This window comes from Aricia agestis, chromosome 21, assembly GCF_905147365.1.
Source record: "Aricia agestis chromosome 21, ilAriAges1.1, whole genome shotgun sequence".
NCBI classification, from domain to species: Eukaryota; Metazoa; Arthropoda; class Insecta; order Lepidoptera; family Lycaenidae; genus Aricia; species Aricia agestis.
In genome coordinates this window covers 9,198,467-9,226,435 of record NC_056426.1, presented here as the reverse complement: position 1 = coordinate 9,226,435, position 27,969 = coordinate 9,198,467, and the positions used below count along the sequence as shown (strand labels likewise).

The following is a 27,969-nucleotide window of genomic DNA, read 5'->3' as shown; positions in this document are numbered from 1 at the left end:
ACGTGATACGTCCCGCAATTTTAAATCTGTAATGTCTTCGAAAATATTCATTTAAAATTAAAATCGTAATAATTATGCTGTAAAGGGCCAAAATCAAGAATGTATTTGAATTATTTAATTGAATAAGGATTATTGCCGTATTGGTTAAAATCGCTTCGAAAATTAGCCATTATTTGAAGTTAAAAGTAAATGACAAAAAAAATATGTTATTGTGGGATATATCCTTATGAGATATACTTATACGTGGGAGAGCCATGCTTCGGCACGAATGGGCCGGCTCGACCGGAGAAATACCACGTTCTCACACACGTGAAACAGCGCTTACGCTGTGTTTCGCCGAGTGAGTGAGTTTACCGGAGGCCCAATCCCCTACCCTATTCCCTTCCCTACCCTTCCCTATTCCCTTCCCTACCCTCCCCTTCCCTTCCCATCTCTACCCTCCCCTTTTAATCTATTCCCTCTTAAAAGGCCGGCAACGCACCTGCAGCTGTTCTGATGCTGCGAGTGTCCATGGGCGACGGAAGTTGCTTTCCATCAGGTGACCCGTTTGCTCGTTTGCCCCCTTATTTCATAAAAAAAAATATACAGGTTTTTTGAACATAAAAAATAATTTCATTTCATTCGGGTGTCTTAATTTTCTTCGTAATTCAAGAGCCTTTGTTATTGACCTTTTCTTTTTTGATATTAGGAGGGAGGTGATCAATACGAAGTTCACCGGGTCATCTGGTGAAGTCGTAAATTATTAAAAATGCACGTTTAACGGCTCACGGCTCACGGCTAATGCTTACTCGTCCATATTGAACGACGTTTAGATCACAACTGAACACGGCCATCATGTAGAGGCGTTGCGACCATTGCATGGCCATCGCATGCGCCATTCGATCGGCCAGCGCTGGTCACTCTTGTTACTTGTATATAGAGGGGCCATAACTGTGCATTGGTATCGATTTTTTAATCGATTCTGTCCATCCCTAGCATCCGTTTTTTGACATGTACCTATTTTTTTCAGAACTTGACAGTTAACGACGAAGAAGAAGGAGTATTCATTTTCCTTCAATAATCATTATTGTAGTCGATATTTGCGGAATGCGGCGTATTATAAATTTTAAAATGAATCAAGGGACATGTTTATTGTGTTTTTCTGTAGCAAAAGTATTTAATATTAAATATACTCACTTGCAAAATGTGTACGAAGAATTATCAGGCATTGAGGTTGAGTTTCTTTAATTTTCTCCTAAACAAAAGAGCATTGCTTTTTACTAATTTCAATTATTTACTTTTAATTTATATTATTTTCACTTTAACCAGATACAAGCCGACCCTCACCCGCTGTGTTACATTTGCTACACAAAGCTTCTTCAGAGCCAGCAACTGTTGAAGCAAATACAAGAAAATATTAGAGCTAGTCAGGTAATATTTACTTTCAAAGTTTCAACAAATATTTGGCAGTTTCTTGCATTTCTATGTAATTTAAATTATAAAATTATAGTAGAGGAGGGGAGGGTGCTATTTTTGTAGTCACTCGAGCGTTATGGAGACCTAGTAGGTTTTGTACATTAGGTAAAGCTAGGGTTGCCATCACCTTTATTGCCGTCACCGGTCTAGCATGACAAAATTCCCGGACATTTGGCCGAAATATGGCTATTTCCCTGGACACCCATTAAAAACTATTTACTATTATGTCCCAATTTTTTCAACAAAAATTTGTAAAAATTTGATTAAGTAATTAAGTCCTTGAAACTGTACTTGATTTTGATCAAAGAAGAAAGAAAGTGTGTATGCTTAGCGAGTTTTTATCTTTCGTTTATTGCTACCTGGCCAAAAAGTTCGATTTCTCTCAACAAAAGTCTCCAGCTAGATTTCACCCGGACACTTTTCAAAAACCCGGCCCGGACGCCCTTCAAACTAGGACAAATCCAGGGAAATCCGAACGGATGGCAACCCTAGGTAAAGCTGATAAAAAAATAATAAGAGTGTTTTTTTTATTTTAGCGGTGGGTCAGAAACTGCAGCCATTTTAAAGTTTTGAAAAAGAAAATATATTCAGAAAATTGCTTATTTAGGTAAATTATAAATATATTTTAGACAAAGAGGACTAAATCATTTAGTTTAGAGCAAAATAAAATTATCTGCGAAGCTTAGTTAAGATAATATGAAGCTTTATTTTTTTATATTCTAAAATGTACAGGCTTACCTAACCTTTGAATCGTCAGTGCTTTATATGGATGCTTCTTTGGGGTATACAGTATACTAAACATTCCCTATCTTAATCTGACAGATCCGACAACATAATCAATATTAAAAAAAAAATTACTTACCACCTGAGAAATCTGATTTCTATACCATGATAACTAGACACATGTCGTAAGCCTATGCAAGCTTAATCTGACACGCTCGAGCTACTCACGAAATCCCCTCTTCTCCTCCCCAACTATTTATTTAATTATTTATAGCCTTTATTTCAGAATTACAGTAACGTTTTTAAATACTAAGTTATCTAAGTTATCAATTTCTGATTGCCATTTGGCAAAGGCCTCCTCTAGCCTCTTCCATTCTCGTCTGTCTCTGGCCACTCTACTCCAAGTAACAAGTTACTCCAGCAATTGGTTTAAAATCATCAGCCCACCTTTTTCTCTGTCTACCTTTACTCCTTTTCCCATGTCTAGGGTACCATGAAGTAATTCTTTCACTCCATTTTTCTACTCCTCGGATGGTGTGGCCAGCCCATCTCCATTTTAACTGTCTGACCTTTACAGTAACATCTTGCACTTTGGTAGTTTTTCTTATAACTTCGTTTCTTATTTTATCCAATTTCTTAATACCTACGAGGGCTGCTATTTATGTATCCGGAATTAAAAAAAGAAACAAACATATATCATTTAATATGGTTTTATTGCTTTTCAAAATATTCGCCGCAATGATCGACACACTTTTGCATACGCTGGAACCAATTTTTATAACACTTTTTCCATTCTGATTGAGGTATCTCCAAAACGTGCATTTTGAACGCATCAACAGCCTCTTCGCGGCTCGAAAAACGTTGACCACGTAATTTGTTCTTCGCGTATGGAAATAAAAAGAAATCGTTAGGTGCCAAATCAGGGCTGTACGGCGGATGACCAGTCAATTCGATCTTATGACCCTCCAAAAACTGAGTTCTTTCAGCTGAGGTGTGACAGCTAGCATTGTCGTGATGTAATATGATTCTGCGTTGTCGGTTGTCCTTTCTTATTTCTTCAAAGACTTCTGGTAAACAAATGGTCGTATACCATTCAGAATTAACCGTTTTACGATTCTCTAATGGCACTGTAGCCACATGTCCATTAATTCCAAAAAAACAGGCGACCATTTGCTTCAAAGTACTTTTTGCACGAGTAACTTTTGTTGGTTTCGGCTCATCTTGGAACACCCACACCGTTGACTGTTGTTTAGTTTCGGGGTCATATGCATAGATCCAAGATTCATCACCTGTGTAGATATTATAAACGGCTTTTGACGTACCACGGTTGTATTTTTTTATCATTTTTTTGCACCAATCGACACGAGCCCGTTTTTGATCGATTGTCAAGTTGTGCGGAATCCAACGCGAACATATTTTTTTTACAGCCAAATGTTCGTGTAATATCTTATGTATGCTCGTCATACTTATGCCTAAGGACGCCTCTATCTCGCGATATGTAACATGACGATCACGCATTATTAGTTCCCGCACAGCATCTATATTTTGTGGGACAACAGCTGTTTTTGGGCGACCTTCTTTATTTTCATCCGTGAGCATAGACCGCCCACGATTAAACTCACTGTACCAGTGATAAACAGTGGTTTTTGATGGTGCTTCATCTCCAAAAGTTGCGGTGAGTTGAATAAAGCACTGTTGTTGATTTAGCCCACGCCGAAAATCGTAGTAAATCATTGCACGAAAATGTTCACGCGTTAAATCCATGTCCATGGCAAATGAAGACACGCAATTTTCAAAATGACGCCACAATGGAAAAATAATTGACAGTCACATGAAACAAAATGTATTCTTCAACCAAAGAGTTCTATTTTCAAATGTTGTAATTACTTTTTAAATATTGTTCTTGTAAGTGGCCAGTTCCGGATACATAAATAGCAGCCCTCGTAACATACTGCGTTCCATTGAGCGTTGGCATATTGTCGCCAGAGCAGCGATATGTTTGTTGGTTGGAGACCATGTTTGGCTTCCGTATATCAAAACTGGCAGTATTGAACAGTTTACTTTTTAGTTTTATGTGGATATCTTTATTTTTTCATCACTTTAGGCTCCAATAGCTTTTCCATGCTTTTGTAGTCCTTCTTTCCATTTCTTTAGCTATTGTGATATTATTTGACCGAGGTATATATAGTCCTCCACATATTCAACTACGTTATTTCCCACTGTTATTATCATAGACATATTATAGGTTTATGGTTATTATCATAGACATAATAAAAAATTGATTTTAAGGTGTTGTAATAATATGTAAAAATGTATGCAGTACTCAATAATCCGACATGGCCCAAAAGTTTGCCGGATTAAGGCGGGTCTACTTTAAGTGCCTACCTATTAGGATAAACACAAATTAAATTTGTAACTGGCTTTGGCAATTAATGTTTCAAATAATATTAGACATTCATCATTATCATCATCATATCAGCCTTTATCCGTCCACTGCTGAACATAGGCCATTAGACATGATACCATAATTTCTATAGTGGTAAAATTAATTTTATTTTACAATTTTTATCATTTCAGACTGACGCTAGACCTTTAATACAACTGTCCATGGTAGAAAATTATGCCTGGTCTCTGCCACAAAATTCTGCAAAAATCCAGTTGCACCCCGTCACTATTAAGGAAGAAAGTAGGTTCATTTCTGTCTTTTTTTCCGACTATAACAAAATGTAAATTTCTGTCTTTTTTTCCGACTATAACAAAATGTAAATACACATTGCTAGGCTTCCTTTTTCTTTAATCTATTTAACTATTCACCTTACATTAAACTGACTAATTTGAAATAAACAATTTCGTAGACATTGACAAAAATATACTACACCATAATTTATTATAAGCAACTAACAGTGCCTACAATCATATTAATTCATACTAACTTTATAAAAGGGAAAGTTTGTGATTTTGTATGTTTGTTACTTCACATCTATGATCTAATTAGCTGAAGTGATTTTAATGAAATTTGGTAATTAGACTAGGACGAGTCGGCGCATGAGTACCGAAAACTATTCCACCTCAATTTTTTTATGCGATCCTCTTCAAATTGCCCTCCTGATGATATAAATGCATGTTGCCAGGGCGCAACCCGGTGCCATATTGTTTAAACAAACATTGTTTAAAACAATAATTGCAAGGAGTTGTTATTTTATAACCAAACAAATTTTTTTTATATTCTTTATTGAAATACCATTAAAAAAGGTCCCATGACTTTTTACGATAAAGTTAATATTTTTAAAGAAATTAATTTTTAAAGGTTCGAAAAACCTCAAATTTGGGTACTTTCGACCGATGAAAAATATTTAAAAAAATAATAATGTCAAAGTTATATATTTTTTTAAATATATTTTTCATCGGTCGAAAGTACCCAAATTTGAGGTTTTTCGAACCTTTAAAAATCTTTAAAAATATTAACTTTATCGTAAAAAGTCATGGACCTTTTTTATTGGTATTTCAATAAAGAATATAAAAATAAAATTGTTTGGTTGAAAAATAACAATTCTTTGCAATTGTTTAAACAATGTTTGTTTAAACAATATGGCACCGGGTTGCGCCCTGGGCAACATGCATTTATATCATCGGGAGGGCAATTTGAAGAGGATCGCATAAAAAAATTGAGGTAGAATAGTTTTCGGTACTCATGCGCCGACTCGTGCTAGTCTGAATGGAATCTGGAGTAAGCTGACAATCTGCAACTGCAGAAAAACATCATGTTAGAAATCGTACTAATGGTAGCACAGCTATATGTTTAAATGCCTTATTATTTTTTTAGATATTAAAGAAGAATATGTAGAGGGCACAGCTGTAGAATTTGTGGAGAGTCCGGGTCGAGAATCAAAAAGTCCAGGTGAATATGATATAGACTAGGACCGATAATTTTAAAACAAAAAAAATACAGTAGGATGAAACCCATTAGAAAAGGAGGAGAATATTATAAAAATTAAGGGAAAAATAATTTACGGGCGATCTGAGTTCGGGAAAAGAGTGGGGGGTTTAAACTAATATTCTTATGAAAAAAAGTTAAATGGAATAGTTGTAGGTAAGAAAAAGATCTAAAACTTTTGTATTTACACTTTTTTTCCATAACCTCAAAATTTATGTGAAAATTTCAAAAAAACATGTTATTGGTTTTTATTTATATCTTTTCAAAAAAAATGTTCACGAAATTTGGTGAAAACTTGCATTTTTATGTCCCAAATCCGCTGCCATTTATTTGATTAGAAATATTTTTTTTCACCTTATTTTGAATTTATATCGAAAATATACCCTAATTTTCAATCGAAAATTCACCTGTCAAAATATCAGTTTTTTTTTTTTCAAAAAGTTGGTATGCTTTCTGTTCGTTGACATCTCTACTTTCCGATAGCGAAAGAAATTATATATTTCACGATAGTAAATCTTCTCAGAAAATGCAAAAAATCGAAAAAAAACTCTTATTTAAAAAATAATAAATATTTCTAATCAAATAAATGACAGCGTATTTGGGACATAAAAATGTAAGTTTTCACCAAAGAAGAATGGGCATTTCGTACCCACCAATGTAGCATGTTGAGACATATACCAAATGAAAGGGCTTGAAAAGTTGAACATTTTATTGTATGACGAAACTTCTCTAAACCATGGGAGAAAAATGTTAACGAGGATAGAAGGTAAGAAAAAATCGCAAAAAAACACCCATAATAATACATATTGCATCAATTTATAGTGTTGCTGGTAAGAAATCATTTCTGGAAAGTAATCGTATATGACAAATTTAAGGAAAGTGTTATATTTTAGTATATTGTTTCATATTTTGAAGAAGTGTATGGGAAAACAATAAAACCTTAAAAATCTAACCTTGGGTACGGGTCAGGACCGCGCCTGGCTTGGGTACGGGTCCATATAAAAATGCCCCTTTTCTTCGTGAAAAAGAAATATTTTTTGTAAAAGATATAAATAAAAAACCAAAAACATGTTTTTTTTTATTTTCACTTACATTTTAAGTTTTATATCCTTTTCTTACCTACAACTTTGCCATTTGACTTTTTTTCATAGGAATATTAGTTTGGCCAGAAATCGAGATAAATCCTTTTATCCCTTAGATCTTTATCAGATCGTCCGTAAATTATTTTTTCCTTATTTTTTATAATATTCTCCTCCTTTTCTAATGGGTTTCATCCTACTTTTTTCTTTTTCACTTTTCATTATTTTTTAAGGTATCGGCACTGGTCTAATACTGTTGTAGATCCATTCATGGGCGTACCCAGGTTCTGGTGCCAGAGGGGGGTGAATTACCCAGGTTCTAGACCAGGGGGGGGGGGGGGGGCAAATCAGATTTTTCATAAGATAGGTGTTTATAAAGAATAAAAAATTAATAATTTTTAATTGTAAAAATATTGTAACAAATGGCAAAAATTCGTTTTCTAATTTTAATTTTTATAGATAAAAGTACTATATAATATACTTAGTACGGACGTCAACATGATCCAGGGGGGGGCAGCTGCCCTCCCCCTGCCTTCCCCCCTCGGTACGCCCATGGATCCATTTAATGCCAACCACTTCTCCGCCATGCAAATGCAAGGACATTCCCGACACTTTTATTTTTTAATCCCATATAACCCGATTCCCAAAGGGCAAAGTTGGTCAACAATCAGCTGTAGGTATATACTATAATATAGTATATACCTACATCCTATGGACTATGGAGACTTAATAGTAGTTTCCTGCGTTGGGAATGTATATTGTAGACTGTAGTTTCTATTACTGAACAAATGTTTTTCTTGCAGCTATAAAAGAAGAATGTGCGGAAAGTCCAAGTCATTACGAAGCCGAAAGTACTGGAGAGTCAGCGTACGAGCATATTCCCACGGAGCCGACACAAGATGACACAAAACTTTATGACTGTAATGTCTGCAACAAAACATTCATTTCTACAAGATTTTTAAAAATACACCACAAGCAATTTCACCCTAACCTAAAACCTTACAAGTGTGATGTTTGTCGTAAAGGTTTTCGTTTAAAATGTTTATTAAACAGACACATACAAATACATACCATTGAAAAGCCTTATAGTTGTGATGTTTGTAGTAAGACATTCAGGGAGAAAGGTCACTTAAACAGTCACATACTAATACATTCCAATGAAAAGCCTTATAGTTGTGATGTTTGTAGTAAGACATTCAGGCAGAAAGGTAACTTAAACAGTCACATACTAATACATACCAATGAAAAGCCTTATAGTTGTGATGTTTGTAGTATGACATTTAGGCATAAGTCCACTTTAAACAGTCACAAACGAATACATACCACTGAAAAGCCTTATAGTTGTGATGTTTGTAGTAAGTCGTTTTGTCGAAAAGATGTCCTATACAGTCACATACTAATACATGCCAATAAAAAGCCTTACAGTTGTGAGGTTTGCAGTAAGTCGTTTTATCTTAAAAGTTCTTTAAATAAGCACATACCAACACATGCCACCGAAAAGCCTTACAGTTGTAATGTTTGTAGTAAGACATTTAAGCAGAAAGGTACATTAAACAATCACATGCTAATACATTCCAATGAAAAGCCTTATAGTTGTGCTGTTTGTAGTAAGACATTTAAGCGGAAAGGTAGCTTAAACAGTCACATACTAACACATGCCACTGAAAAGCCTTGTCTTATCTTATATCTTTAAACGAGCAATTCTTGTATATATATGTAATGTTATAATTGGAATCTCGGAATCGGCTCCAACGATTTCCATGAAATTTTGTATATAGGGGGATTCTAGGGTTAGTTATTCCTAGTTAGATCGATAAATCGATCTAGCTAGGAATCATTTTTAGAAAATGTCTTTTTATTCGTGTTTTATCGATAATTGATAAACTGAAAAATATGACTCTTCCAGACATCTATTGGCGAATAATAATACTATTTTGTTAGCAACTAATTGTTTTAACGACCAGCAGGTGGCGTTATTTAGTAACACGAAGTCAATGAGTGTTTGCTATACCGAGCTAAGCTCGGTCATCCAGGTACTAGTTGTGATGTTTGCAGTAAGTAATAATAATATTATAATAATAACGTTTATTCAACAATATGACACAGCATTACACTACAATAATAAACTACACGATTACAATACAAAGAAAGGAAATTAAAACATCACATACACAAAAGACACAAAATTATAAGAAAAGAGAAAATAAAAAAGAAGGAATAATTCTTGAGACACGGTTTCATCATAATTTTTCTTTAAACAAGGACATACTAACACATGCCACTGAAAAGCCTTAGGCCTTGTTCACACCAAACCGACTGTGAGCCGCCGAATGTGAGCCAACTTTACGCAGTTTATTGTATTTCCATACAAATTCACTTTTTCGTTCACACCATATCGACAATACGCCATTATGCTAGGGACTAGGCGTAGGCGAAGACATTTGATACCGTATATTTTCACATTAAGCGCTCTTACAGACGAACGGCACCTGTCGGCGGCAGTCTGCGGCATGTGTCGGCGGCTGTCGACGGCAGTTGACGGCAGTCGACGGCAACCGTTGACAATTCCTAAAACGATCATGTTTCCAGAAAGCTTTGTTGTAAGATTACAATAACATTACCGTAATCACTTTTCAAATATATTTTTACTAAAAAACAGTAAAAAATGCAAAATGTTGTTAAATCCGCTGTGAAATATCAACTTTTTTAAGATCGCTAGCTTGACGTTAAAGTAATTATTGCTTATCTGTCAAACGGTGTCGTTAATAGAGGTGGTGGTAGGCCCCCAGTTGTGACGTACCGCCTAAAGGTAAGCGGCCACAGGTCGGTATCATACGCAACGGACGTCTCACATTAAACGGATAATTTTTTCACAGTACTTCCGTTGAATCGGCAGCGCACAGTGTATTTTTGGTCCAAAAAATTGGCCATGCCTTTTTTTTTGGAAATCTCATACAGAAATCGTATGTAAATAATTTATTAGTATTTACATGCGTTAATTTCTTATTATGAACAATAAAAAATCACTTTAATTATTTTTTTCAAAAAAATTAAAAATTGCCATAACTTTTTAAACATTCACTTAATTGTCTTCTTGATTATTCTGATCGAGAACAATAAAAAAACACATAATTTAACCTAATTTACATATTTCTAAAACAAGTTTTTAAGGATTTATTTACGATTTATGTTTTTTTTTTTCTTTAATTTTTTATGAACGTATTTATAATTATTTGGATTTTATTTTTATACATAATTGTTGCTTAAATGTACTAAAATTCGTGTAAAAAAAATTAGATCCAAATAATAAAGGGCACCGAAGTTATAGGCTTCCAAAGTTTTCTATGGTAACTATGGTTTTAGGGTTATCAATATTTCTATACCATTTTTTTTTTCATTTGAACTTTGTTTTTTTTTATTCCTGACTAATGTCTAATACTTAAACAGAAGGTTAGAGAAACTACATTGAGTCACTAAAGTGACTGGATAAATCGAGAAAATATTTTATTAATGCCGTGAAATATTTTTGAGCAGAAACAAAAAAAACGGTTACTTTTTAAAACTTATTAATCGGGACTTAACGCGACTTATTTTAGTAGTAAGTCCCGATTAGTAAGTTTTAATTATAATGCAACGCGAAAGATTAAAACGGTTACTTAGTAGTTTTTGAATATAAAAATACTTTATGCTATTACAAAAGCAAATTTGCAGTTTTCATATTAATTTGAATCCTACAATAATATAAACTGACTTGGAATTTTTTTAACAAATTAAAACTTTTCTAATGTACACATGGTGAGACATTTAAAATCCTTTATAATTATATTTCCGGTATAAAATGGTCTCATATAGATTTAACTATAACTGGAAATTTATTGTTTAATAGGTAGCCGGTGCAGACCGGGTCCGGTTTCGGATTTTATTCTCGTCCCAAAACGTTACGTGAACCGGGTGTCCGGGTTTCAATAAAAAAATGAACATTTTAAATAATTTTATTGGGTAACGTATTATAACAAGTGAAATATTATGTATATTTTTAACGCCTGATAATAATTTGTATAGAAAATATTAAAAAATATCAGACTTTCATTGAACTTAAAATAAATTTTAAGTATTAAAAAAATAAATGTCTGTTTGTGATACCAAAACGATCAAATTAAGATCCAGAGAAATTGAATGTCACGCGAGCGAAGCCGCGCGCAACAGCTAGGTAATTGAATAAAACTATGTTTTGACTTGAAATTCCTGAAAGAATACTCTACCAAACACACAGTGTTTCGACAAGTACATGCAAACAAGGCAATATATTTTTACTTATTTATATTATTTAAGTAACTATATTCATGGCATGTTACTATGTTAGATTTTTTGACTGACTTCAAAACTCAATATAAGAGTGGAACAGCAGTGAAGCAAAGGGGAGCAGAGAGTATAACGCGAAGAAAATGTAGACTGTGGATAACATAATGAAATACCACGCGGGCGGAGTCGCGGGCAGTAGCTAGTGTAAAAAAGACTATTACCTACTATTTGTTTTGTTAAAGTTATGAACTTCATTAGAAAAATGAGCATAATATAAAAACCTACTTCAAATATCATTAAACTATACGGTAACAACCCTATCATACAAAATAATATAAAATTGAATAACTCCGGTGCCCCGCCTCATTTGGATCCCATTTTTTTTTTTTTGGGTTATAAGTATCAATAAAGAGAATATTTCAGTCTTAGTTTCCAATCTAAATATAAAAAGACATGGCGTTAAAAAAATAAAACATAAATTTACAAATTCAATCATAAATACGTTATCTTGAACAAATAAAGCCTGGATGTTTTTCGTTATCGTAGGGCTTTTAAGACACTATATAGACCAATTAATACAATATTAAAAGAATATCAAACTTTTGAGCTATAACTGTTTCTATATTTTTTCTGGAAACCATAGATTTTTTTTTCAAGTACTAATTTGCATTCTTCTATATGAAATGGGCAGTCGGGTGTTCTCGTCTTGCATTTATAATCATAAATCCTATAAAATTAAGTAATAAAAACGGCATGGCCAATTTTTTGGACAAAAAATACACTGTGCAGCGTACGGATTATCGAATAGCCTAGTAAATAAATGCTCAAAAGGGGGGTGTGAATGGAATAGTCGAAAGACGAAATTTTGACTTAGAAACTTTGTTTGGACTAATTTTAAGATAAACATACTGTCTAGTCGGTAATCCGTACGCTGCCGATACAGTGGACGTACTGTAAAAAAAAAAACCGTTTGATGCGAGACGTCCGTTGCGTACGATACCGACCTGTGGACCTTTACCTTTACGCGCTACGTCACAACTACAAGGTCGACGGCTGCCGTCGACTGCCGCCGACACGTGCCGTCGTCTGCCGTCAACTGCCGCCGACGCGTGCCGCCGACACGTGCCGTTCATCTGTAAGCGCTCTTACTCACGTTCACACTGGGGCTCACAGTGAGCCTGCTCACATTCGGCGGCGTATACCTAGTTTGTTTGGTGCGAACACGCGCTTATAGTTGTGATGTTTGCAGTAAGTCGTTCCATCAAAACGGTTGTTTAAACAAGCACATACTAATAATATATGCCACTGAAAAGCCTTAAGGACATAATATTAGATTAACATTTTATCAAAGAGCAATTTCATAGATATAGCTAGATCCTGAAATATCCGGACCTGTAAAAATAGCTCATTTTGGCACTGAATCACTCACTCATTCACTTACTCACTGACCGGTAATTAAAACCTCTAGGCCACTTCCAATTATTGCCCTAGTGCGAGCGTTATGAAATTTGGCACACAGGTCGTTTGTTATATGTAGATTAACAAAAAAGTGAGAAATTTAAGAAATCAGTCAAGCGTGAGTCGGCTCATCTACGAATTTTAGATCAAAATTCTTATGTACCAGTGATACAACAAGAATACGATAAGGAGGGCGGGAGGAGGAGAGGGGGGTATAAAATATACACTGTAATCTGTATAGCTTATTAAATAAATATACTGATTACTTAAAAATTCTATCTAAAGTATTATATCGGGCGTGGCACAAAAAGAAAAAGAAAGATTTCTTGAAAAAAACTAAAAAGTATTGAATTCCCACTAAAAACATACCTGTTAAAATGTGGCCAAGTTCCTATCGGCTAACTTTTAACCTAAAAAAAAAGAGTTGAAATCTAATCCAATGCCAAGTTTAGATGCACTTCATCGATCGTATTAAAAAAAAGTTGGTATTTGTTATTTTTATATCTTAAGTCTGAAGAATTAATAAACTCATAAAGTGTCCAACAAAGTTTGTTTTATTTATGTTTCTAATGTTGCGGCCGCACATGACTATATCGTCACGAAGCTTCGCGCTAAAAACGATACCATTGGACGATCTGCGTGTATCGTCCAATGGTATCGTCTCATAGCACGAAGCTTCTTGACGATAGACGCATGTGTGGCCGGAGCATTAGAATAAGACGGGGTCTATCGAGTAAAGTCATTGTAACGATTTATTTTAAAAGCTTAAGTCCACCCTGCGGGATCCAGCGGGATTGTAATGGTTCAGTCCCGCAAAAACCGGGATAGAAATCCTGCGGGATTGCATTCCCTAATTGCACCCTGTATAGTGTATAAAAAACTACTGAACCGAAATCTTTATTTACTAGCTGATGCCCGCGACTTCGTCCGCGTGGACTTCAGTTTATAGCGCGCGATGTCAACAAAATTGGTGTCAAAAGCTTTTTTAAAAAAACCCTGGTACCCCTTAAATCAAAACAGCTGTGCAGTGTGCACATAATATTTCATTTTTTTTTAATTAAACTTTATATTTTATGCCAAATTTTAAAGCTTATTTAGCCCCCCAATTACACAACTTTACCCATAAACTATTTATCATTGATAGGTTTAAGGTTACGTCACTGTATATAATATAAAGTACTGAGTTATTAAATAACGTAAAAAAGAAATAACAATTGAAAAAAATGGAAAGTCAAACGTATGATGATACCACCTCTTATAGAAAGATGTTGGGCAAGCATTAGCGCGATGTAAGAGACGCACGGCGCCATCTAGTATGAATTTTTGGAACTAACTTAATTTGAACAAATTTTCGTATTTTCACCCCCTTACAACCCTTTTTTCCAGTAAAAAACCTATGCCTATGTCCTTTCTCAGGCTTTAGACTATCTGTATACAAAATTTCATTACAATCGGTTCGGTAGTTTTGGCGTGAAAGCGAGACAGACAGACAGACAGAGATACTTTCGCATTTATAATATTAGTATAGATATAGGACTTTGAGAAAAAACCGAATACTTGATTTTGCTCAAAGTCCTTAATAACATGTCTTCTTTAATATTTAATAATAATAATAAAATAAAATAAATCCTATACAAAAAACACAATTTTTGGCCTAATTTTGCCAACTGCAATTTAGTATATTACATACCAAATTTCAGCTTTCTCAGACTTCAGGAAGTACCCTAACAGTTTTGATGATAGGTGAGTCAGTGCCAAAATTGTGGGTTTTTGGACACCTATAAAACCTAAAGTATAATAGCTACGATATTCAAACTTTGTGCATTTCATTATTTCACTCATGTCATTATATCCTAAAAAAAATCTGGCATTATCCAAACCAAAGTTATTAGGGTTCAAAATACGAAGAAACGTTTCGAGAAAAGGTAGGTAGTGCCCTTGCGCGCTTCGTTTGGCTCATCTTGGCGGGGGCACTCCCGTGCCCCCAGATAATAATAGGGCCATAATGTGATGACGCATGGTGTAATGGTAGGTAGTGATGATAATGAATATAATTCGCACAGTAGCGCATTAACCCCCAAACTTGTGTCTATAAGGAATCCGGCGTTCTCTTAGTATCTTCGGAACCATAGTATACCTTGGTGCAAAATCTTACTTTTTGGTAACACATTATGCTTCGGATACTTCTTATAAAACCAAAATCACCATACTTACTTACTTTTTAGTTCATATTATAAGGATGTTATTATTGTTTTTATATTAGTAAGGTTTATAAATCACCATAGTCCATATGTTTCCATATAAATTTTGAGGAGGTTCATTGATTACTCATGGATCCCATCATCAGGTCACCACTTTTGTGAACATGGTACCAAATTGGGGTGAAACCCAATACAACAAAACAAAAATCGGTTCAAAAACGGCGGAGTAATCGTCAACGATTACTTTTTTACAACGATTGCAACGTTTTTTTTATATGTTCAACGAGGTTCAAACCTCGTTGAACATATAAAAAATTTAAAAATATATCCACAGCTGAACATATCACCTCCTCCTTTTTGGAAGTCGGTTTAAAACAAATCTGTCCAGCCAGCTCGAGTCTTTAGGGACGTTCAAATTATAAATTGTTTTTAAAAAATATTCAACAAAATGTGTCACAACTCACAAGATGGAGCTACTCAGATGCAGTCTTTCGGATCAAATAACTTACAACACTTATCAGCGATTTCACATGGTAGACCTTAAGGCCGGGCGCGCAGCTACCTTAGTATGAAATCGCCATAGACCACACCATACTTTCGATAGCCGCCGCGATTGGGCTAAGGCTACATAGCGGCACCTAGTGGCAAATGGAACAGCAAAAAAAACTCATTTTGTAACTCGGCTGCCAGTTGCCACACACTGAAATCTTTGTTCGGGCGCATATTCATTAGTCGTTAACTCGTACGGTATACAGCATACACCATACGGTGAGTCTATAACAACGAATGGCCCATTTTCATTGGTCGTGGCATGATCTCCCGCACCCCGGATGCGATGTTTCCGCTTACTAGCCTGGCTGTATACAGCATGACTGGTGAGACATGATCAATATTTAAGGAGAGTACTCGGTACACGATTCTCATTATAATTACTTATGTAATAAAATTAGGTACTTAATTTTTGACCTTCTCTTTAAATAAATGAATCATGGACACTATAATAAATGTCTATGCGGCGCGCCGCGAGCTAGCTACCCCTCGCGCGGTGTCCATGCGTTGGATAAATAATTTTATTTAACGTTATGCTACTTTAACTCAGTGATCAATTGATGTTATTTTTATATATATATATATATATATATATATATATATATATATATATAATAGCCAAATATCACGTCCTCAAGTATTGAACATGTCTCACCAGTCATGCTGTATTTTTTTTTATTATTAAATAAGAGGGCAAACGAGCAAACGGGTCACCTGATGGTAAGCAACTACCGTCGCCCATGGACACTCGCAACATCAGGAGTAGAATGTATGTGTGAACGTGGTATAAACATTATTTTTTATGACTTAAGAAATAGCCATTGATATTCAATAAGCAACATCATTAAGTTTACAGATGTTGCTTGGGAACTACACCAATCAATAGTCCAGATTTTCGTGTTATTGCATTATATAATCTGTAATGGCCTATTACAATTTTCCTAGAGAAATACCTTCATATATAATGACTCTTAAAAGCGGGTGATTTTTTAAAATAATATGGTAACTTTAAATTTTAATAATTTCTTTACAGATAGCAAAAAAGAAGCAAAGAAGGATACAACAGAATCTTCATGTAATCCTGAACCACAGACAAAAATTGAAATCAAGAAATTTGCAACGATGTTCATATGTGAAACTTGTAGTAAACAGTTTACTTCAACAAAGGCACTGAAACTGCACATAAGGTTGCACACAGAAGAGAAAAAATTCACCTGCGACGTCTGTAGTAAAAAGTTCTTTGCTCTCTATAATTTGAAACGACATGTCATTATACATAGTGAGAAGAAACATAGCTGTGAAGTGTGTAATAAACTGTTCACAACACCTGCCACATTGAAACGTCATAGACAGGTGCATACGGATCCGAATCAGTACACCTGCGAAGTGTGTAATAAATCCTTTACTACGGACATATATTTGAGAACACACATGCTTATTCATACGGGCGAAAAGCCGTACGTTTGTAGTTTTTGTAGTAAATGCTTTACTACGTCCACTTACTTGAGAACGCACATCATAAGTCATTCCGAAGAAAAACGGTACACATGCGACGTTTGTAATAAAAAATTCGCGAGAGCAAGATATCTAAAGCGACACACACTAATGCATTCGGGCATCAAAAAATACGCGTGCGATGTCTGCGACAAACGTTTCAAACTCGGCTGCCATTTGAAAATGCACAAACGTACACACACAGGCGAGAAACCGTACAATTGTGACGTTTGTAATAAAAGATATCGGACAATATATAGCTTGAAAAACCATAAGGCTAAACATGAGAGGGAAAGACCTAACTTTTGTGACGTTTGTGGGGTGACTCATGATTAGAGTGAAGTCACTGTATATAGTAATCGTAAGGGGGTATTATATTATCATTTATATTGGATCATTTCTATGATCATATATAGGATCCAATATATATGATCATTTGATCATATCTGCGTATTACATTATCATATTTAATTGATCCTATTTTACGTCGTATGTGGTTTCAATAGCCAATGGAGAGCGCTAACGCTGACAGGTATTGACGTCAGGGTTACTAGATCTCAGAAAATTCGATTTGTCAAAAGACATCGTCATTTTAAATATGGCTTGTTTTTTGTTATTTCAGCAAGATTATCCAAGTATATAATTAGAAAAAGAATTACATTATATTATTATTAATAGTATATATTTTTTTAATAATAATATCTATGGACGCTTCACACCACGTCAGTCTGGCCCCATGCTAAGTACCTAAAGGACTTGTGTTACAGGTACCAGACAACGGAAATATATTTAATACTTTTATACTTACATATATTTAAGATTTTTATTATATCATACACATATTTAATACACAGCCATGACCCGGGAACTTTGAAAACTTTTTGTTCCGTCGGCGGGATTCGATTCCCGCGTTGGAAACATGTTATTTCCAAGTTTGATTAGGAAATTCAGGCAGATCACCTGATTGTCACTCACACTGACACTTTTTTTTTTAATGGCATGCACTTAGTACATTGCCAATGACGAACGGGAAAAACAATGTAAAAAATTAAATTATTACGAAAAACGAGGAATTTGGAAAAAGGAATTCAGGACAGGATCAGGAAAAAATATATATTTACAAAAGAATACTTATAATTAAATATAGAAATATCAAATCTCAATATTATTATGTAATATGAAATCAGCTAATATTTGATATACATATATTACATATATTTTCTACAATGTAATAAACAAATAACTGAAGTAGGAAATGGAATTTTATTCTTTAACAATGAATCAAGGAAATAGGAACGGTTGTAAACAGGACAAGAAAAGAATATATGGTTGACATCCCCAACCTCAGCACCAAAGGCACAAGAAGGATTGTTAATTATATAAAGTCTAGCAAGATGGTCTGGCGAGCAAGTGTGGCCAAGTGTTAATCGTGATATGATACTACTACATTTTCTATTGAAATTCATACTATAAAACCATGGTTTTGATACAATTTCGGATTGAATACTATAGAAATGCGCTCCTTTTTGTTTATAACTTTGATCATGACGATTTCCATGACGTCTCTAAATGAAGTTTGGGTAAAGTTAATAAATCAGGGTAGTAGATTTTGTATGGATTTAAGTCACCACACGTTACTGCATCATTGGCATGAGAATCCGCTCTAACGTTTCCTTCTATTCCACAATGACTAGAAATCCAAGCAAATGAAACTGAAGTACCTTTCTTGGTAACATCTGTTATTAACTGTCTTATATCGAATATAACAGGATACAGGTGTTGTTGTTTAATTTTAAATGGATTCTTGTTAAGAGCTTGAATAAAACTTAGAGAGTCTGTAAAAATTATAGATTTTTTAAGTTTGGCTAATAAAATATATTCTAAAGCTTTTAAGATCCCTAAGCATTCTCCAGAGAATACGGTACATTCGGAAGGGAGTTTAATTTTTGGACAATATTGTACTGGGTATGGAATACACCTACACCAACATGGCCATTAATATTACTTTTAGAAGCATCTGTAAAGATATAATGATGATCTTTAAAATTGTGTATTAATTATATCATTAAATCTTTCATTGGCCCTCAAAGAGTTCTTCTCTATATTAATGGTCAGAATATTTGGAGCGGACACAAGAGCCCCATAAGAAGAAGAAAAAATCGGTAATTTAGAAGAAGAATTAATAGGTGCAGTAAGAGATTTAAATTTAAAATAGCTCACTTTATTTAACCAGTATGAATTTTCGGAAATATGATAGGAAAGCGTTTGAAGCTTCGCAATAATAGGATGATTATAAAGCTGAAGGCATCGAAAGAGATATTTGTCGGATAAATATTCACAGCGCAAATGTAAAGGACGATCATAACATTAACCTGTAAAGCGTTGATTGGACTAGATTTCATTGCTCCACATATAATTCTGAGGCATTTACTTTGGATTTTGTCTAAAGATTTAAATCTTGATACACGTCCAGGCTCCAAAAGGAGCCATATCCTAATATGCTGCGAATCAAAGCATTATAAACTAATTTTAGATAAAATGGATGGGCACCCCACCATACGCCTGCTAGACATCTGATGATATTTACATTTTTTTTCGCATCTATTTACAACATAATCACAATGAGGAATTCCGGAAAGCTTTTCATCTAGGATGACACCTAAAAATTTATGATGATTTTTTTGTGAATTGATCATGTTATCAAAAATACTCTAACTTGAGAAGTTACGCGCATTCGACTAAAAAGAACTATGGAGCTTTTAGTTGGGGATAAATCTAGGCCGTGGTTGTCCAACCAACGCTTAAGAAAATGCAAGGCTCTTGTTAGCTTAGCGGAAGCATCATCAACATTATTCCCTACAACATATAAGGTCAGATCATCCGCATATTGCGAAACATCAAGATCCAACAACTCTGCAATGGCCAATTCTAAGTATATATGTCATATAACAGAGGGCTCAAAACTAAGCCTTGTGGTAAACCTTTGGTTACAATTCTTATGTTTTTACGGCCATTATTTTAGAAAATAATAGATCTATCAGTTAACAGGTTTATAATAAATGAAATAATTTTTTCAGGAATTTTTAGACGTCTTAGTTTCTGTTTCAATATTGATATAATAACACTATCATATGCATTAGAAAGATCTAAAATGGCCGAAAGAACTAATTTATTTGCGCTGAAAGCTAATCTTATGTCGGTGGTAAAAGTACTTAAGTTGTCATATGTACTTTTATTACGCCGAAAACCGTATTGAGATGAAGAAAGCAGGCAGTTACTTTCAACAAACCACTCCAGGCGGTTTTTGACTAAATGTTCAATTATTTTTAGAAGAACAGACGAGAGGGCTATTGGACGATATGAAGATGGGAGGGAAGGATCTTTGTTTGGTTTCAAAATGGATAACACCTTCAATATTAATTCCATGGAATACACAGTTTGGATTCCGCAAAGGTAGAGGTATCAATTACCATAGATAATATTGCCACAGATATACGCACAGCATTCACAGAAAATAAATCTGTTGTTGCATCTTTTTTGGATATAAATTCTGCATATGATAATATTAATATAAGTATCCTAAAGGAAAAGCTAATTCAATTTGGTTTGCATTTAATTTTAGTAAATTTCATCATCAATATTTTAATAGAAAGAATAATAATTTTAAATAACTCTAAGGAAACTAGAACTGTTCGAAAAGGTATTCCTCAGGGGTCAGTTTTAAGTCCATTACTTTACGATATTTACACATCCGACTTAGAAAATTGTCTAGATTTAAGTATCATAAAATTACTTCAATATGCAGATGACAAGGCTATTTATGTAATTAATAGTTCTATAAATATTGCATGTAGAGATCTTATTAACGCTTTGAAACAGTTAAAATCTTGGATGGACAAGCATGGCTTAGACTTGTCGATCAATAAAAGCTCCGTCGTCTTATTTACCCGTATGCGTATGCCTCCTCCTATTACAATTACTATTATTTATGATGGAGTGCCAATTCCCGTTAAAGACAAAGTCAAATTTTTAGGGGTGTATTTAGATGGAAAATTAAATGGCAAAGCTCACATCGATTACATCTGTTCCAAATGTGAACGGCTTCTAAATATGTTAAGGTGTTTATCTGGTGTTTGGTGGGGATCACACCCATTTACTATGAAATTAATTTACAATGCAATAATCAGAAGTGTCCTAGATTATGGCACTTTTCTTTTGGAGCCATGTAGCGTAACTGATTTACAAAAAATGGACAAAATACAAGCGAAAGCCTTGCGTATAATCTGCGGAGCTATGAGATCATCTCCAATAAACGTACTTCAGTTGGAATGTTGCGAACCTCTTTTTCAACTCCGTCGACAATATCTGGCGGATAAATATTTTGTTCGTTGCTACCAATTTAAAAATCACCCCTTAATTCCCAAACTCAGAACTTTATTTCATCTGTGTCATAGTAATAATAAATACTGGCTTCATAAATCTCATCCTTTACTTCTCACTAGCTATCATAAATTCTTAGTTATTGACGCCCCCTCTTTTCGGTCTCAAACCTTTTCATTATTTGATTCAGTATATGAAGCACTAACTCTTGTGCCAGATATTAGACTAGACATTGGCATTAAAAAAACTGATACATATTTTGCTATCAATATATTTAAGTAGGTCACGCATCACGAATAACAATTGGCCCCTGCCAATTGTTATTCGTGATGCGTGACCTTGCGTAGATGCATCTGTATATATGTGGTGGTAACCCTACCACCACATATATACAGATGCATATAAGAATACTACAGATAGTTGTGTTGGAGTTGGTGTCTACCATTTACAATATAATATTGTACAAAAAGTAAAGTTTCCGCCTGAAACATCTGTTTTTACAGGAGAGTGTTACGGCCTTTTTAAGGCTGTTGAGTATATTTTACTTGGCAGGCTTAAGGAGACACTTATATTTTCAGATTTTTTAAGCGCTGTTTTCAATGGCGATTTGTTCCCTTTTAATAATTATGCCCATGATTTGCCTGCTCTGGCACGGGGTTCCCTATTGAAATCTTGGAATAAGTTGTGGGCCTTGAGTAGTCATACAGTATCGTAAAATTCAACCAGAGATCCCTACTAAGCCCTGGTTTTCTAAAATTTTCCTCTCTAAAAATAATACGTCAATTATTCGGATGAGACTGGGTCATATGTGCATTCCAACGCATCTTAGGAGAATCGGCGTTAAAGATGATGATTTGTGTGACTGTGGAGAAGTAGGTGACTTGAACCACTTTATCCTTTCGTGTTCCCTCCATGATCATTCCCAATTGTATCATAACTTATCTTTAATTCCTATATCATTTCCTACTTCTGTAAATATACTACTTGATTCCAATGATAAATATGTATATATTTGTTTATCTAATTACTTAACATTAAATAATATTAATATTAAGAATAAGTTATATTTTATTTAGTTTATTGTAGAATTTAATTTACCAAAATACCACACTGTTTTAATTAACTTTCTTTCTTCCAAATTCCGTTACCTACCTTGTTATATTCCTTCCGCCGTTCCTTACCTTTTTACCTTGTCTGTGGCACAACCATAGACATAATAAATATATACTAGTAATCTGTGGACATAATATTATATTATACGACAGTATATAATGTCTATCATTGTCTATGATATATTATAGGTTTATGGCAAAGTTTATGGGCACACCGCACAACATACGCATCCTTTGTGACAAGTTGTCAAAATAGAAGAAAAAGTAAAAAAAAAATTAATCTGTGGTAATTTTGTCGAATTTGTTTACAGTTTAATTACAAAATTGAAAATTGTTTTGTTTCTGAACAATTTAAAATAAATATTTTCAGAATGTCTACTTGGTGCCTAGTGCCTACCACCGGTTGGTCCTACGGTGCCTACAATCCATAGAAATTATAAATCAATACTGTAAACAGTATTGATTTATGATTTCTATGGATAAAATCTCAGAGTACCGTATTGTTTTGTTTACCTACTTTGCTTATGGCCGATTTATCTGACGATTGAAAATCAGCCCGCAATCAGCAGCAGTATGTTATAATATATTATAATACCTACACATAACATGCTGCTGCATAGCAATAAAGCCGCCTTTTGTGTTTATTTATATAGTAATTATTAATAGTACTGACTACTAAGTTTGAATTTCTATACTTAATAATGTTACATGTGTAAATACAATAAAGAATATTCATTCATTCACTCATAACATCTATAATACTATCAACATACTAACTGAATAAGAAAAATGAGCGAGAACATATTTTGTTTATTATGTTTTTCGTTTTCAAAAATTACTTACGATATAAATCGTACTCATTTAAAAAATGTTTATGAAGAGCTATCAGAGACAAAGGTAAGTTTCATAGTCACTTCAAATTTTACAAGTTTCTTTGAGATATTCTTATTAAGGAATCAAGAACGTGATCTTACTTCTTAATTCCTCTAATCTAAGGGCCCGTTGTTTGATTGCTAGTTAAGGTTACTAATAGTTAAAAAGACATGCATGTCATTTCATACCTACGATTTTCATAATCGTTGTTATATTGAGAATTTGTTTCTAAGAAACTTGCTCTGTATGATGGATTCAAGCTATTTCAATTACATTTTAAATAAACTTTAACAGACACAAGCTGAGTCTCATCCTCTCTGCTACATTTGTTATGCAAAGCTTCTAAGGTGGGAACAGTTGATTAAAACTGTGCAGCGACACAACACTGCAAATCAGGTAATACATTTTGTTACTACAAAATAACTAATTGACAAACTATTTAAATGTTGGCGTAAATAATTATCGAAATGTTGAAATGCACAAACAAGTATTGAAATGTTTCTGTTGAAGCACTATTACTATACAACAGAAACATTTCAATACTTCATTTTGTAATTTACAACTATCAACTTGAAAATATTTTTCTATTTATTACCTACATAAAAATGGCAAGCTAAAATATATAGATAGGTATCAAAATGAATGATGAATAAGTGTACTTCACTCTTTAACATGGTGAACCAATTTAAAGATTTGGTTACGAGACTTGGCGTTTGGGGAAGGAACAAGTAAATAATCTGGGGGCATGACAGTGCCTCAGCCTTAAGCTTTTTAGCCAAGGCTACATTTACTGATTTTTTTTTTTTTATGAAATAAGGGGGCAAACGAGCAAACGGGTCACCTGATGGAAAGCAACTTCCGTCGCCCATGGACACTCACAGCATCAGAAGAGCTGCAGGTGCGTTGCCGGCCTTCTAAGGGGTAATAGGGGAGGGTAGGGGAGGGTACGGAAGGAAATAGGGGAGGGTAGGGAAAGGAAAAGGGTAGGGGATTGGGCCTCCGGTAAACTCACTTACTCGGCGAAACACAGCGTTTCACGCCAGTTTTCTGTGAGGACGTGGTATCTCTCCAGTCGAGCCGGCCCATTCGTGCCGAAGCATGGCTCTCCCACGTCAAAATAAGTGACGTCAAAAACAGTCTTGAGTAAACCTAAACTCCTAATTGTATTGTTAATAATATTTCAGGCCCAAGTGAGACCATTACTACAATTAAGTGTGAATACTGACAGATGGTCGACTACTGGATGGACAGAATCTGAGAAAATTGAAATTGAAATAGATATCAAGGAGGAATGTAAGTTGAAATGTGTATTAAATGTTTCAGAAGTCTGAATTGAATATTAGTGTGTACCATTGCTAGTTTCGCAAGCAAGGAACAATTTCTTGTAAGCTAGTTATGGCAAAACTAAGGAAAGTGTGGTGTTTTAACAAATGGTCTCATATTATTTATAATAATTACTAGCTGTCCCGGTGAACTTCGTGTCACTTTAAAACCTTCCCTGGACTTCTAAGAATATTTTAAGACTAAAATCAGCCCAATCCGTCCAGCCATTTTCGAGTTTTTTCGAGTCATTTGAAAATCCATTTTTATATATGGACGCTATTAAGCATTCGTGTACTAACCCACACAAAAATTACGTATTGAGTTATGAATGCAGTTATGTTCTGTAGATGATTTAGAACAAGATTGCATTCAAAATTTAACAACAAAAAAAATGTGGGTTAGAACACTAATGCTTAACAGCGACCATATATAGATAATGATACATTGTATTAAATAACAAAATGCTTAAAATCTTCGATTTCCTTGATTTCATTATATTATAATATGTACCTATATCACTTTGAAAAATTTAGAGTTTCATGAGTTGTTCATGTAACACATTTAAAAAAAACTTATTATTTCACTTTCATTTTATAGTGTTAAATTGTAAAAGTAGTTACATATTATATGTATTTTTATATAAAAAATACAAAAATAAACCATTTTTTTCAATAATTCAGGGTTTTTTTACTTCAAATCTATATATATATATATAAATGGATTTCCAATTGTGTTAGTAACGCTAAAACTCGAAAACGGCTGAACGGATTGGGCTAATTTTAGTCTCAAAATATTCGTACAAGTTCAGGGAAGGTTTTAAAGTGACACGAAGTTCACCAGGACAGCTAGTCTATCATATTAATATTTGAAGTAAAAAAACATATTTTTAATTATTATGAAAAAAGTAAGGCTATTTGTATATTTTTTACAGATATTAAGGAGGAATATGTAGAGAGCCCAGATCATAATCAAGATGCAAATGCTATAGATCCAGGTGAAGACCACCACATCTCCACAGCGCCGCGAAAACAAAATCATTGTAGCGAGACATTCACTCAAATTTGGAGCTACCAAGGAAACAAAAAAAAAAACACAGGCGCAAGGCCTTTCAGTTGTGACGTTTGTAGTAAATCATTTATACTGAAAAGCCACTTGAACTCACACAAACTAACACATACTGGCGAAAAACCTTTCAGTTGTGATGTTTGTAGTAAAACATTCACTCAGCTGGGTCACTTAATCAGGCACAAACTAATACATACTGGCGAAAAACCTTACAGCTGTGACATTTGTAATAAAAGGTTTACTCAAAGCAGTGGCCTAAAATCACACAAAGTAAGTCACACAGGTGAAAAATCTTACAGTTGTGATGTTTGTGGTAGGAAGTTCGGAAGATTAATGAATCTAAAATATCATATAAAAGCGTTACACACAAATTTCAATCCTGACAAACCTCACGGTTGCGATGTTTGTGGCATGAAGTTTACACATTTAAGTAAGTTAAAACGACATCAAATAATACACTCGGGCAACAAAGCTTACACCTGTGATGAATGTGGCAGAAAATTTTCTCGATTCAATATTTTAAAAAGTCATCTACAAACACATTCTAGCGAAAAACCTTACGGCTGCGATGCATGTACCAATACATATAAAAGAAAAAATGATTTAATTAAGCACAATATACTGAAGCACAGTGCCAAAAGCACAGAGTCTCTAACAGACAACAAATCAACCAGTGACGATGGTTTCAATTCCAAAAAACGTCACGCTTGCGATGTTTGTAGCATGAGGTTTACTCATTTAAGTAAGTTGAAAAAACATCAAATTAGGCATTCCGGTATCAAAGCTTACAGTTGTGATGAATGTGGCAAAAAATTTTCTCATTCAGATATTTTAAAAAGACATCACTTAACACACTCCAACGTCAAGCCATTCATCTGTGAAGTTTGTCCGAAAGCATATAAAAGAAAAGATGATTTAATTAAACACAAACTTAAGCACAAAACTTAATGACTCATGACTCATGAGTCATGAGTCATGACTATATTTGTAAGTTGTAGATGTTTGTTAGAAAAACCGAATGACACGTGTTAAACCACCAGCACGCAAAGTAGCATGGTCACCATAGAAACGGTTTCTTTCTACGGAAGAATCGACATCGACATCGTCATTAAACGTGGGAGAGCCATGCTTCGGCACGAGTGGGCCGGCTCGACCGGAGAAATACCACGTTCTCACAGAAAACCGGCGTGAAACAGCGCTTGCGCTGTGTTTCGCCGAGTGAGTGAGTTTACCGGAGGCCCAATCCCCTACCCTATTCCCTTCCCTACCCTCCCCTATTACCTTAGTCCCTCTTAAAAGGCCGGCAATGCACCTGCAGCTCTTTTGATGCTGCGAGTGTCCATGGGTGACAGTTAGACAATGGAAATCCGCCATTTTTTCGATAAAATCTGTCAGTATGTCTTTTTTTTTTATGAAATAAGGGGGCAAACGAGCAAACGGGTCACCTGATGGAAAGCAACTTCCGTCGCCCATGGACACTCGCAGCATCAGAAGAGCTGCAGGTGCGTTGCCGGCCTTTTAATAGGGAATAGGGTAATGGTATGGAAGGGAATAGGTTAGGGGATTGTGCCTCCGGTAAACTCACTCACTCGGCGAAACACAGCGCAAGCGCAGTTTCACGCCGGTTTTCTGTGAGAACGTGGTATTTTTCCGGTCGAGCCGGCCCATTCGTGCCGAAGCATGGCTCTCCCACGTATAATTGTCTAACTGTCACTTTGTCTATTCTTCCGTAGAATGAAACCGTTTTTATGGTGACCATGCTACATCTGATGCTGGTAATAATAATTGATAGTAGCGGTCGGTCTATTAAGTAGCCCGAGCAAACACAAATTGACACATTTTTGTATCGTTTGAAGCGTAACGAAAACCTCTCTGAGGTTTTCGTTATGTTTTGACCGTGTTTTGACTTGAAGCCATTGTATATAATAGACATCTACATTTAAGAGGAGTCCACACCGCCGTTTTTCCATACAAACGCTGTCCCCTGTTTCGTCCCTGGATAATACCGGTAGAGTCATGAT

The 27,969-nt window shown here is 34.7% G+C and overlaps 2 protein-coding genes and 1 long non-coding RNA gene across 4 annotated transcripts in view; 2 read left to right on the top strand and 1 right to left on the bottom strand.

Moving 5' to 3' along the window:
- Positions 1–27,969, top strand: part of LOC121737828 (zinc finger protein 85-like) — a 43,361-nt gene that overhangs the window by 10,604 nt on the left and 4,788 nt on the right. Inside the window, exons 1-4 of one of the 2 annotated variants that reach the window (XM_042129548.1) lie at positions 23,386–23,584; positions 23,855–23,956; positions 24,745–24,853; positions 25,815–27,042. In XM_042129548.1, coding sequence (XP_041985482.1) covers positions 23,477–23,584; positions 23,855–23,956; positions 24,745–24,853; positions 25,815–26,896 — 1,401 coding nt within the window. In that variant the 5' untranslated portion in view covers positions 23,386–23,476 and the 3' untranslated portion in view covers positions 26,897–27,042. Of the gene's footprint in view, positions 23,585–23,854; positions 23,957–24,744; positions 24,854–25,814; positions 27,043–27,969 lie in introns of those variants that run through there. The other variant, XM_042129549.1, reaches the window with a different exon arrangement.
- LOC121737829 (zinc finger protein 846-like) lies at positions 1,076–17,593 on the top strand. Its single transcript, XM_042129551.1, has 6 exons — positions 1,076–1,212; positions 1,309–1,410; positions 4,756–4,864; positions 6,002–6,076; positions 7,995–8,111; positions 16,735–17,593. Exons 1-6 carry the CDS (start codon positions 1,087–1,089, stop codon positions 17,529–17,531), a joined length of 1,326 nt encoding a protein of 441 aa, XP_041985485.1. The 5' UTR covers positions 1,076–1,086; the 3' UTR covers positions 17,532–17,593.
- Positions 8,809–26,260, bottom strand: LOC121737843. The gene is made up of 3 exons (XR_006037198.1): positions 26,246–26,260; positions 16,348–16,351; positions 8,809–8,871 (listed from the first exon to the last, which is right to left on the bottom strand). It is a non-coding gene; the product is annotated as an uncharacterized LOC121737843 (long non-coding RNA).